This window comes from Chaetura pelagica, unplaced genomic scaffold (genome assembly GCF_000747805.2).
Source record: "Chaetura pelagica isolate M959 unplaced genomic scaffold, ChaPel_1.0 scaffold86, whole genome shotgun sequence".
Classification (NCBI taxonomy): domain Eukaryota; kingdom Metazoa; phylum Chordata; class Aves; order Apodiformes; family Apodidae; genus Chaetura; species Chaetura pelagica.
Window position 1 is genome coordinate 378,377 of NW_009953612.1, and position 11,717 is coordinate 390,093.

At 47.7% G+C, this 11,717-nt stretch overlaps 1 protein-coding gene across 1 annotated transcript; it reads right to left on the minus strand.

Annotated features, from left to right (window-relative positions):
• Positions 1-1,902: 1,902 nt before the first annotated feature.
• YBX1 (Y box binding protein 1) lies at positions 1,903-11,350 on the minus strand. Its single transcript, XM_009999823.1, is given in 10 exon segments — positions 1,903-2,282; positions 4,388-4,432; positions 4,434-4,653; positions 4,767-4,849; positions 5,092-5,261; positions 5,264-5,300; positions 5,302-5,394; positions 5,614-5,703; positions 8,535-8,568; positions 11,343-11,350. Coding segments are annotated over 10 exon segments (843 nt in total). The 3' UTR covers positions 1,903-2,219.
• Positions 11,351-11,717: the final 367 nt, after the last annotated feature.

Consider the following 11,717-nt stretch of genomic DNA (forward strand, 5'->3'; position numbering starts at 1 on the left):
AATGCAGGGGGAAGCCTTTTCTGATGGAGCAACACTGGCTCCACGTGGCTGGCAGCCCTGGCCACCCTGCACCAGCCCCAGTGGAAACTGCCCCTGCACTCAGCAATCTGGCAGCACAGGGGGGAGCTGCAGCCTGGAGAGTTAATCTTACCCTTGGGTGGTTGACCCCTGGAAGAGCCCTGCAGCCAGACACACCAGCACGTGGGGGCAAGTCAGGTTGAAGCCTAATGGAGGGGTCTCTAATTCGGTTTCTCATGTGAATTATCAACCACCTTCACCTGCAAACCCATTATGAAAGCAAACTGGGCTCCAAAATGATCACAACCCCACCCCCTCCAATTGCTGAATGCTGGTTCTGTCCTTTTTCCCTCACTTCCCACCCAAAGGTGAGCACAGAAACATGTCAGCATAGGGAAGCTGGGAAGAAATCTCCTCACCAAGGGGTCTGAGACACCAAAAGGCAGCAGAACAAGCCCCTGGCTGGAGCAGAGGTTGCCCCACAGCTCCAAACAGCTCCTGCAGCAGCACTCCTGGCACCCAGGCAGCCTGCAGGACACCAGCACCCCCCAAACAGGAGGAGTTTCAAGGGTCCTCCCCAACTGGCTGTCCCAGGGCAGATGGGGCATCACTCTAGTCTCACATGAAGCTGAGGCAGCTCCTCTATTGCTTTTCTGTAGCTGTGCAAACCCACCACTGGCCCCACTCCTGTGCTGCAGGACACAGCAAGTCTGTCTTGCTCTATTAGTGTATTATTAGCATAGGCTAATGATGAAATTACCACCTTTTTAAAAGCTACTGTTTTTTTCCTCTGGGACCTGGAAAAACAAACAAACAAACTATTAAGAATCCAATCGCTAGAGCTGTGTGACAAAGAGCAGGACTGACAGTTTGCTGCTCCCAGCAGGATGTCTGAGGTCCAGAGGGTGGGCAGCTCCTGACAGGCACAGCTGAGGATGGGCAGTCAGGGAGAGCAGGAGCTGCCAGCCCTGGGCAGTGGCTGGCACTGGAGCACATGGGAAAGTTAGAAAGAGCAGGAGTTGGCAGGACTGGAGAGCTCATGAGCACACAGAAAGCTCTCCAATTGCCAGCAGACCAAAGCTCACCCACTAGGTGCTTGATGGCAGGTGTGTTCATCACCAGCCATTTCTAACTGATGCTACCAGAGCCAGCCCAGTGAGCTGTGTGAGCAGCAACTGGGAGCAGAGCTGTGACAGAGCTGGGCAAGTCCCTGGGGCAGCCCCCTGGCCCCAGGTGCAGCAACAGGCAGTTTCCCATGCTCTGCAACCCCAGAGGGCTGGCAGGCTGCCTGGTCAGACACCACAGGGACACCAGGGGCCTGTCACCACCTGGAAAGGCTCCTGGGTTCTCCAAAATCTGCCTCCAGAAGAGAGGAAGCCCACGTAGAGGGGAGCAGGATGGTCGAACCAAGCCTGGGCAGACACCAGAGCCCCCAGCATTGCAGGTTCCACATTCCTGCACCAACCCTGGTTTTTCCCTCCATTCCCCTTCCCACTCACTAGCAATTCTTGCAACTCACTTGTACCAAAACTTGTTCTAAGTGAACACCACCAGCTGTGCTCTGCACAGCTCCAGTTGGAAGTTCTGTGGGTTTTTTGATGGTGTTGGTTTTTGTTTTTTCCCCTCACATCACCTCAGTTTTCTGACAACCAGGCTGAGCTCCAGCAAAAGAACTCCTGGGGATGCACTGGACTGACACCAAGGACCTCCCTTCACCCAACTTTCTAGCCAGTTGCAATAGGGCTCAAACACTTCTTTTTACATTTTACCTCAACAGCCTGAATGACTGAAGAAATAAAAGCAATTTGCCCCCCAACCTTTTCTGAACACTAAACTGAAACCCCCTCATCCAGAAGTGAGTTGAAAATGACTAAGCACACAAGGTAATTCTTTAAGACCTTTATTAACAGATGCTTGCAGTTTGACTTGAAAAAATCAGGTGTATATTTCATACAAATTAAAAATGAGGTTCTTAAAAATCTCAACTTGACCAGATATGAAACAATTTAAAAACCTTTAAAGGTATATTGAGAAAAAACAGGCTTTTAAAAAACGTGTTTATAGTTTCCAAAAGGAGACTTCTTTAGGTAAAAATAATAAAAACCCCATGCTGCATAGATAATGCAGATAGTTCTAGTAATCTGGTCAACAGCAAAAAGCAAGCACTTAAGGTCTTCAGTTCCAATTCTTTTGTTCATTTCTTATTGCTGGAATTTCATTTTCTCTTCTTCTTCATTTCTTAAGTCTTTTCTTTGATGACTAAACTGAAAAAGAGAAGAACAAGAAAATACAATCAGACAGGTGTCAGAGGCTTACCCAGGCATTTTGTCCACTGCACTGCCACTCCTCAGCCCACTTTTAGTGACCAAACCACAGAACACAAATGCACAGCACTCCAGAAAGAGAAAACTTTAAATTGAAGCACAATGGAAGCCCATTTAACCCTCTCCCCTCACTGGCCTCCTGCTTCAGCCATGACAGCCTCCTGGGGAGAGCTGCTCCCACTGGGCTCTGCAGCCAACACACAGCTCCAGTCCTGTGAGACCAGCCTGGAAATGCAGCTTCTGAACTCTGGACCAACCCCTGGGAGGGCAGGAGGACAACTGAAGATCTTCAGAAGAGGGCTGAAGAGCAGATTCTGTGCCTAACCTAGGCAGTGTGGCTTCAGAAAGCCACTGCTCAGCCCACAGAAACCACAGTTCATATTCTCCAATACTATCAACAAACAGAAGGAGCAACCAAGTGCCAACTTGGGTGTTTCTCTGCATCCCATTATATTAAAAATTCATCCACCTTGTGTTAACCATTCAGATGAACACCAGAATAAAACAAAGGTTGACACTGAGCACACAGAGAACACTGTGTTAAGACTTAAAGAGCTATCAGGTAATCCATCTGCATGACAACAGGATCCCAGCCCTTGAAGAATGAACCCCTAAGATCCCACAGCTGGGAGATGTCTGTGGCTGCTGCTGACATCAAGCTACTCTTGCCTGCCCAACTCCTGCACTCCCAGTTCATCCCATTAATCTGACCACTCATTACCACTCCCACTACAGCCTAACTACACCTCTCCACTTGCCTGCCCTCCAGGCAGTGAGAGACAACAGGAACAGGAGAACATGAACACTGGAGAGAAGAAATACAGGGAAAGCGAGAGGAGGAACAGACAAAAAAGGTGTTGGACAAAAAAACCAGGACAAGTCTTAGCAATGAAAACATTCCCAAATGAGCACAAGTGTCCATCCAAAGACAGCACACAGCCAGTCTACCTTGCAATGAACATGTTCCAACACCAGCCTTTACACAAGCCTCCTAAGAAGCCAGCCCCCCAGCACCACTGCACTCTGACCACCCTGGGTGCTCCAGAAAAAGGACTTTCCTTCTCTACCAGTTTTCCAGCACTCATTTGTTTAGATAGAAAGATTCTACTGAGATGCTCTGGCAAATTGTGTGTCAGCTTTCTAGAAATGGCTGCTGGGAGGTGTCAATGCTATTCAGTTCTCCTTTGGGACAAAGCAATAGAAGCTCAGACACTTCCAGAGTCAAGTAAATCCCAGCACCTGCTTCTCCCAAGACACTACACCAGCACTGCTGGGATTACTGTGCATTACAATGAAGACTGGGGTGAGCCTGATCAACTGAGCACAGCCAAGATTAAGACCAACAGTATTCTAGGCAGTGACTCCATCAATGACAATTAAAGCCTGTAAAAGTCCTCCTGATTACAGAATCCCAGAATCCCAGGGGTTGGAAGGGACCTGGAAAGCTCCCCCAGCCCAACCCCCCTGCCAGAGCAGGGGCACCCAGAGCACATCACACAGGAACGTGGCCAGGGGGGTTGGAATGTCTCCAGAGAAGGAGACTCCACAGCCTCTCTGGGCAGCCTGGCCCAGGGCTCTGGCACTCTCACACCAAAGAAGTTCTTCCTGAGATTCACAGGGAACCTCCTGGGCTCCAGTTTGCACCCACTGCCCCTTGTCCTGTCACTGGACATCACTGCACAAAGCCTGGCTCTGCCCTCCTGACACTGCCCTGAACAGATTTGTGCCCATGGATGAGGTGGCCCCTCAGTCTCCTCTTCTCCAAGCCCAACAGACCCAGCTCCCTCAGCCTTTCCTCAGCAGGGAGATGTTCCCCTCCCTTAATCAGCATTTGTGCAGCAAAGTCTCAGTTTGGATTTGCTGCCACTAATAAGTGCAGCCACTTTGGTTAGACGAGCAAGAATAATCCCAACCTTGTCAGGCAAACACTGAAGGGAAGCATCAAGAGCCATCAAATGCCACCCTCAGGATGCTTTCCCAGTCCCTCAGGATGCCCCCCTGGGGGCCCCCCCCCCCCTCTGCCAGTGCCCAGCAGGCACACCCACCCGGATGATGGTAGAGATGGTAAGCCGGTGTTTACTCAGCCCCGCCCTGCTCGGCCTCGGGAGCGGACGTGTTCTCAGCTGGGGGTTCGGCTGCCTTCGTCTCTTTGCCATCTTGTGGTTTAGGGTTCTCAGGGCGTCTGCGTCGGTAGTTGAAGTTACGACGGTACCGACGTTGAGGCGGCTGCTGACTTTGGGTCTCATCCCCTTGGTTCTCTTTATCTTCTTCGTTCCCGTCCTCTCTAGGCTGTCTCTGACGAGGAGGACCCCTGAAAGTCAAGCTAGGCTTTAACAATGCAGCATCTGACCACCGCCATGTCCTGTCTCTGTTGCCAAAAGGCAAGGTGAGAACAAGGCAGGTAGGAGCTGAGGTGCAGCATACCTGCGGAACCGGGGTCTGTAACCTCGATACATGTTCTGCCTGACTGGTCTGCCTTGATCTCCTGCACCCTGGTTGTCAGCACCCTGCAAGACGTTAGGCAACAAACCACCTCAGCCACCTGGAAAAGCCTGTCAGCACCACAGCTAGTTAAGCTGCAGAGCTGATGGCTGGAAGGGGCTGTCAGGTGAAGTATGAGACCCACAAGGTGGGCAGCAGCCCTAGGGCACAAGAGTGTTAGAATTTTGGTTCCTTCCAGTTCACACAGGAAGCAAACACAGATCACCCAGCCCCGAGGGAACCCAGCCAGCTGAGCACCAATGGTTACCTCCACCATCTCTCCCTGCACGGGAGGGTTGGAATATTGTGGTCGACGCCCATAGGGCCTCCGCATGTAGTAAGGTGGGTACCGCCGCCTGCGGTAGGGGCGGCGCTGCTGGCCTTGACCTTCTGGTATGTTCTCTGCTCCTTCGTTCTTTTCCCCACTCTCACTGGTCTGGTAGTTTTGCTGGTAGTTGCGTGGAGGGCCCCTGCGACGCGGATACCGCCTGTAATGGTTACGGTCTGCTGCGTATTTACTGCCTTGCACTGGAACTCCACCAGGACCTGTGACATTAGCTGCCTCAGCACCCTGAAGAGCAGAGACAGCATGAGGCAGGTAACAGTGGCATCAAATCACTCACAGAATATAACGTACTGCTGAGCTACAATTTACATCCACACTGTAAAAACAATGAGAACCCATTCATCTCCTTGGATGGCATCAGGCACCGACTCAAACCACACGCACCACACCAAAGCCAACAGCCCAGGCTCTCTGTGCACACTGACACCCAGGGGACCCATTTACCTTTTCTCCCTCAACCACATCAAACTCCACGGTCTCTCCATCTCCTACGCTGCGGAGGTACTTCCTGGGGTTATTCTTCTTTATGGCAGTCTAACAACATAACACAGCAGAATTACATTTACAGGCACAGCATGAAAATACTACTAAATGTACCTGAAGACTTTTAACATTAAGGATTTTCATTATCTGCTACCTTAGGAGGAAGACCTGTGCTCCTGAAAAGCAATTAAAACACAGTGAAAAATCAAGAAAGCCATAAAATTTACCTCTATTATTATAGTTCTGGCTCATCTGAGATGTGTTACACATGACTAGAAACATCTGTCAACATGCTGCCTGCCAGCTGAAAAAGCAGTTTGAAAACAACCAAACAGACACCCTTCCCCCCCCCAATACACACTGGGCCTGGGGTTCCTGTTGTAGCGTTCAACACCCCTCTGAAGTACAAACACCAATGTATAAGCCCTTCCCATCACACACTGGGACCTCCAGCCCTCTGCCATGGGCACAGCACCACAGCCTGCAGGAGCCTACATGCACATGAGACAGTCCCAAGCTGTGCAAACACATCAGTGGCCAGAAATGAAGGGATTTCTTTCTCCAAGGCCTCTAATACCATCACTTCAGCCACAAAATTTACCAATTAATCTCAAATCTACTCTAGCACTTTACTATACACCAAGGATTAGCCCTTCCAAGGCATGAGCACCAGACAAGCCTTTGTATCAGTATCTATCCAGTAAATTACATCACTAGAAAACACTCAATTATCTGTGCCTTTCAGCAATGGACTTTTGACAGATAATACTCAACATGTACCACTCAGTCACATTCTGCTTATCAAACACTTTAACTGAACAGTAATACAAGAGGAACAACTTTATGAAAAATACCAGCAATAGAAGTCAACTAGATTTTTTTCCTAAATGGAGCAAAAGCTATTGAAGAACATCCCCATTTTAGCCTATAAAACAGTGATTTTAGGGAGACAGGAAACCTTATTACAACAGTAGAACTTCAAGAGACCCAGGGTCGATAATGGGGATGGGAAAATAGATCCCCAGCTCTAACTCCTGAAACAAGTGAATTTCTTTCAGATTAGTCCCACCAAACTGGCTGACTGTGAAAAGTTATTAAATTAAAACAAATAACTGCCAAACTGTGCTTTTAGAAACAGCCAGTACTTACATAGCAAATCAGATATTAAGTCAAGGTCACTTATGAGTTACCCTGCTTGCAAATTGAGTTAATAAAGTCTGAAAGTTTTCCTTCAGGGTCTATATTCCTGTCTCCACACACAGAAACACAGCAGAGTCACTTGGCCTCTCTACACTGCCCATTAGAGAACAGCCTTTAATAAATAAATGCCTCCACATATTAGCAGGTGATTCAGAGACAGCACAAGGAAGAAGCTGAAAGCTCAAGTCAAGACACTTCCCAGGGGTTACTTCATCTTCCCTTTGTTTACAAAACCAGCAGTATATCCCCAACTTGAAACAAAAGAACAATCCATGGACTCTGAAATGCCAGAAGTAAACCACACTGCACTAAGAACTCTTTGGGGGATGCTTCACAAGACATCCTAAGACAGGAAGGGTAAAAACACAAGAGCTGATCAAGACTTACAAGTTAGACACCAAGGACTAAAGGCCAACCTTTATACATGAAATAAAGCACAGGTGTGGTGTGCAGTCTCACTCTGGACTATTTTCCCCACAAATAAAGTCTACATATCTGTTTAACTGAAAAAGTATCTATTAAAATGTTTTCAGGCTTTTATCAGCAGCCTGGAACCATAAATTCCATACAATTTTTGCCTGAAGAAAAAAATCTTCACTGGCACTTCATCCTTATTATAGGCCAATTAATTTCTCTCCCTAGCTAGTGTTACTAGCAAGCTAGTAATTTAACTTCATTCCAGATGCCAGCAACTACATTAATGCACAAGGCAACTTAACTGGACCTCAGTCAGTTACCCTCAAGTCCCAGGATATGCAAACCCCCCAAAACAGGCAAGCTCTACTTAGGAGCCATTAGTTAGAGAACAGCTGTGTTCAAGTTACAGTTCTTGTGAAACCTGAGGCTCTTCCACAAATTCAATCCTGCTTACAGAGGTCATGCCTAGCAAGTTTCAGAGAGGTAACACATTTCTCTTTCAAGGAAATCTTACCTGATGGACAAACACATCTTCCTTGGTGTCATTCCTGCAAGACAACAGAAAATTGGGATTTGTGTATGAAATGTAAATTAGTCCAGTCTCAAAATTCAGTTTGGGGTGGGGTCAAGACAGGAAACTGCCAGGACAAGTAGCCTGCAGCATCAGCTTTGCATCTCAACCTGCTCTCGACTAGCCCCCTACTGCCTACTGCTTGAAGTAGATTGTCAGGCAGCCTGCACAAGGCTCAGATCACAGGCAGAAGTCCAGCAGTAGGTTGCTTGTGAAAGGATTCCTCCTCCCTCCTGCACACCCCTAAAGTCTACATATCTGTTTAACTGAAAAAGTATCTATTAAAATGTTTTCAGGCTTTTATCAGCAGCCTGGAACCATAAATTCCATACAATTTTTGCCTGAAGAAAAAAATCTTCACTGGCACTTCATCCTTATTATAGGCCAATTAATTTCTCTCCCTAGCTAGTGTTACTAGCAAGCTAGTAATTTAACTTCATTCCAGATGCCAGCAACTACATTAATGCACAAGGCAACTTAACTGGACCTCAGTCAGTTACCCTCAAGTCCCAGGATATGCAAACCCCCCAAAACAGGCAAGCTCTACTTAGGAGCCATTAGTTAGAGAACAGCTGTGTTCAAGTTACAGTTCTTGTGAAACCTGAGGCTCTTCCACAAATTCAATCCTGCTTACAGAGGTCATGCCTAGCAAGTTTCAGAGAGGTAACACATTTCTCTTTCAAGGAAATCTTACCTGATGGACAAACACATCTTCCTTGGTGTCATTCCTGCAAGACAACAGAAAATTGGGATTTGTGTATGAAATGTAAATTAGTCCAGTCTCAAAATTCAGTTTGGGGTGGGGTCAAGACAGGAAACTGCCAGGACAAGTAGCCTGCAGCATCAGCTTTGCATCTCAACCTGCTCTCGACTAGCCCCCTACTGCCTACTGCTTGAAGTAGATTGTCAGGCAGCCTGCACAAGGCTCAGATCACAGGCAGAAGTCCAGCAGTAGGTTGCTTGTGAAAGGATTCCTCCTCCCTCCTGCACACCCCTCTGCACTTTGTATCCCACCAATCGAGATGTCTGAAGAAGAAAGAGCAACTGACAGTGACCAGTCAATCCTTTCTGGTAGTGTTCTGTACAAATGGGCTGGGGCAATCTTTGGAACTGCTATGGCATCACCACTCTCCTTCCAGAAAACTACATCCTCTCAGCCTCAAGGTCTCCTTCATGTAAGGAGCAACACACTAGCTGACCACTGAAGGCAGGAGGGTTAAGTTAGTCAAGCTGCATTTTTGAGCACAGAGCAGGAGAGCTTGGGTTTCTCCCCTCACAAGAAACAGAAAACAGCTCAGGTCTGTACCTAGAAGAATCCAAAAGCATCCTTCAGCATGGTCATGACACCTTTCCAAAATTACCACGTTGCAGCTGGACAACCACAACACGATACCAAGGGATGCCAGTAAAGTTTCTTCTCTGGGATTAAGTGGCACAGCCAAAAACAGCCTCCAGGCTGGTCTGAGAGCTGTAGGTGTCATCTCCACCACTCCTGACAAACTTGGGGCCACACATCAAGGCTTGCATCACATGCACTGAGCTCTGCTGCAGAATTAGTGCATTATTCTGTGGAATGGTTTGGATCAACAGCAAAGTGGCTTTTATTTCCTAGAGTGACATCACTGATTAAAGACAAACTTATGCACAAATGTGCTCAGAACTGGAGAGCTCACAGGTTCTGCTGACAGAATCAGGCAATTTGTATTTCTCTTTTTCTAAGGTAAAGCCAGGTGGATTTCACAACTGGCTTTAAAACACAAGGATGACAATTAAGACCTTTCCAAAAATTCAATCCAAGCTGTGGCTATTCTGTCAGAAAGCACCAGGAAAAATAAGTCACCTTGTTTCCTCATGGAATCGTTGCCTACAAGTTTCAAAGGTTACTGGAAGAAGCCAGTCAAAATGCAACAAAGCAGAGCCAGCCTGCTCATCATCATGCAGCTTATCTCCAAGGCCACACAATGGAGCATCCAGAAGCCCTTACAAATCCTGAGCCCAAATACTTCTTTGCAATGCAAGTTCTCTTATTAGATTCTTCAAAACCTGAAATCCTTCAGAAGAGCCCAGTAACAGGGTTGCAGTAAAAACGTGCCACTCTGAAGGGTGGCAGAAGTGCTCTCATCTGTGCCCTGCAAGAGTGGATTCTCTATGCTCTTTAAGTTTGATTTTTGGACCCCACCAGATGCTTTTGTTTTTAAAGGCCTTCAGAAAACCCAGCTTCCATTTCAGAGCACATTGGAGTTTTAGATCAACAAACTAGTCAATTACACAGATACAGCTCAAGGTCTATACATGGTTAAAAAATATTCCAGTAAATTTTGAAGTTCAGTCTCTGCCACGTGATTCTTGATGGGGTTTTCAAGCAAGCACATCTAGAAGCAGCAAACCCACTGCTGACTGGATGGTGTAACAGGAATTTTGATTACTTTCTCTAAACTTGGAATGGTACAAGAGAAACCCACATTCTGAGGGCCCAGCAAGTCCTTTAACTTAGCTTTGCACTAAATTGTTCTCCCCTCAATACCTTTAACACCTAAATAAAAAACAAATCAAACAAGGAGACAGATTAAGAAAGAAAACACCACTTAAGTCCAGCAGAGCACTAAATAAAAAGCCAGCTATCAAAATGTGCTGCTCCTTAGTTAAAGGACTAAGTCAGTGGCCTGCACATCCATTTCTTAATTTGATAACTGTGAGAAACAGTTGACAGACACTTAGCTTTAAAGCCAGTATTTCAGAACAGAAATGGACTTTGAACATTTCAAGAACACAGGGAATACCTGAAGTGAATGTGCACCTACAGCAAAGCCACATCTTAGCTCCAAAGCTAAATTTAGCTGCGAGCAGACCCAGCTGAAGCAAAGACAAGCAAGGGCAGCAGCAACTCCCATAGTTTCCCTTGCCTGAGCCAGAGAGATTCCAGAGGTGAGGAAATGTCTGTCCCCCGGTTGGGGTGAGGCTCCCACCTCTTGCTAACATGAATCGGGCTGGGTTTCTCATTACAAACGGCAGCCTCAGGGGTTCAACAGCTGCCAAGCTAAGGGCCAGGGAAGCCACGCGGACTCTTAACCAGCCGCTGCTGCTTCCGTGCTTGACTCACATCCCCCAGCATTTCCACTCCCCAGGGAAGCAGGAAAAAAGCCTTCCCTGGAGGGAGAGTTTGAGGCCTGTGACTTTGCACACGTTCACAACAGCCAGAGACCCCTCAAGCTCCGGCACCGAGGGCTGCAGGAGGGTTAACATCAGAACCTCCACCAAGGGTGCACACAGGGCAGGCTCAGAGTCAAGTTTTTAAGGCTACAGACACAAAATCTGCTCAGGAGCCGAGCAAACAATTTGGGTCTTAAGTGAAGAGACACTTAAAGAAAAAAAGCCCACAACAAAACCAAGAAAACCCCAAAGCTTCAACCAAACCCCAATAAAGGGCCAACAAAGGAGCCAGCACAGAGACTGCCCAGCAGAGCAATTCCAGGACCCTCTACCACTGGATGGCTTCACTGACCTGCCCATTTCACACATTCACACAACTGTCCAGGTGGGAAACTTGTTCTTTAAAACCAACTCCTGTCATAAAGAGTTGCCGGGACACTTGTTTCTCCAGCCCCCCTTGATACACCCCGGGCTCTTGCCTTTTGCTGCTCTCCCTGCACACCCTCATTTCCTCAAGGGTGTTATTCCAACCCCCGGGCACTCTGGTGACACCGAGTGTGACACGTTCCCACCGACCAAGGCTTCTATGTCCTTCAGAGCACAAAAACAACCTCCCCAAACCCAACTCACCACCAAAAAAAAATCACCTTCATGCGAGAAATACCGACGTGAGCATCGAGTCACCAGGGCCCCCCGCGGGGATGAGTGTGCTGAGCCAGCCCAGCAC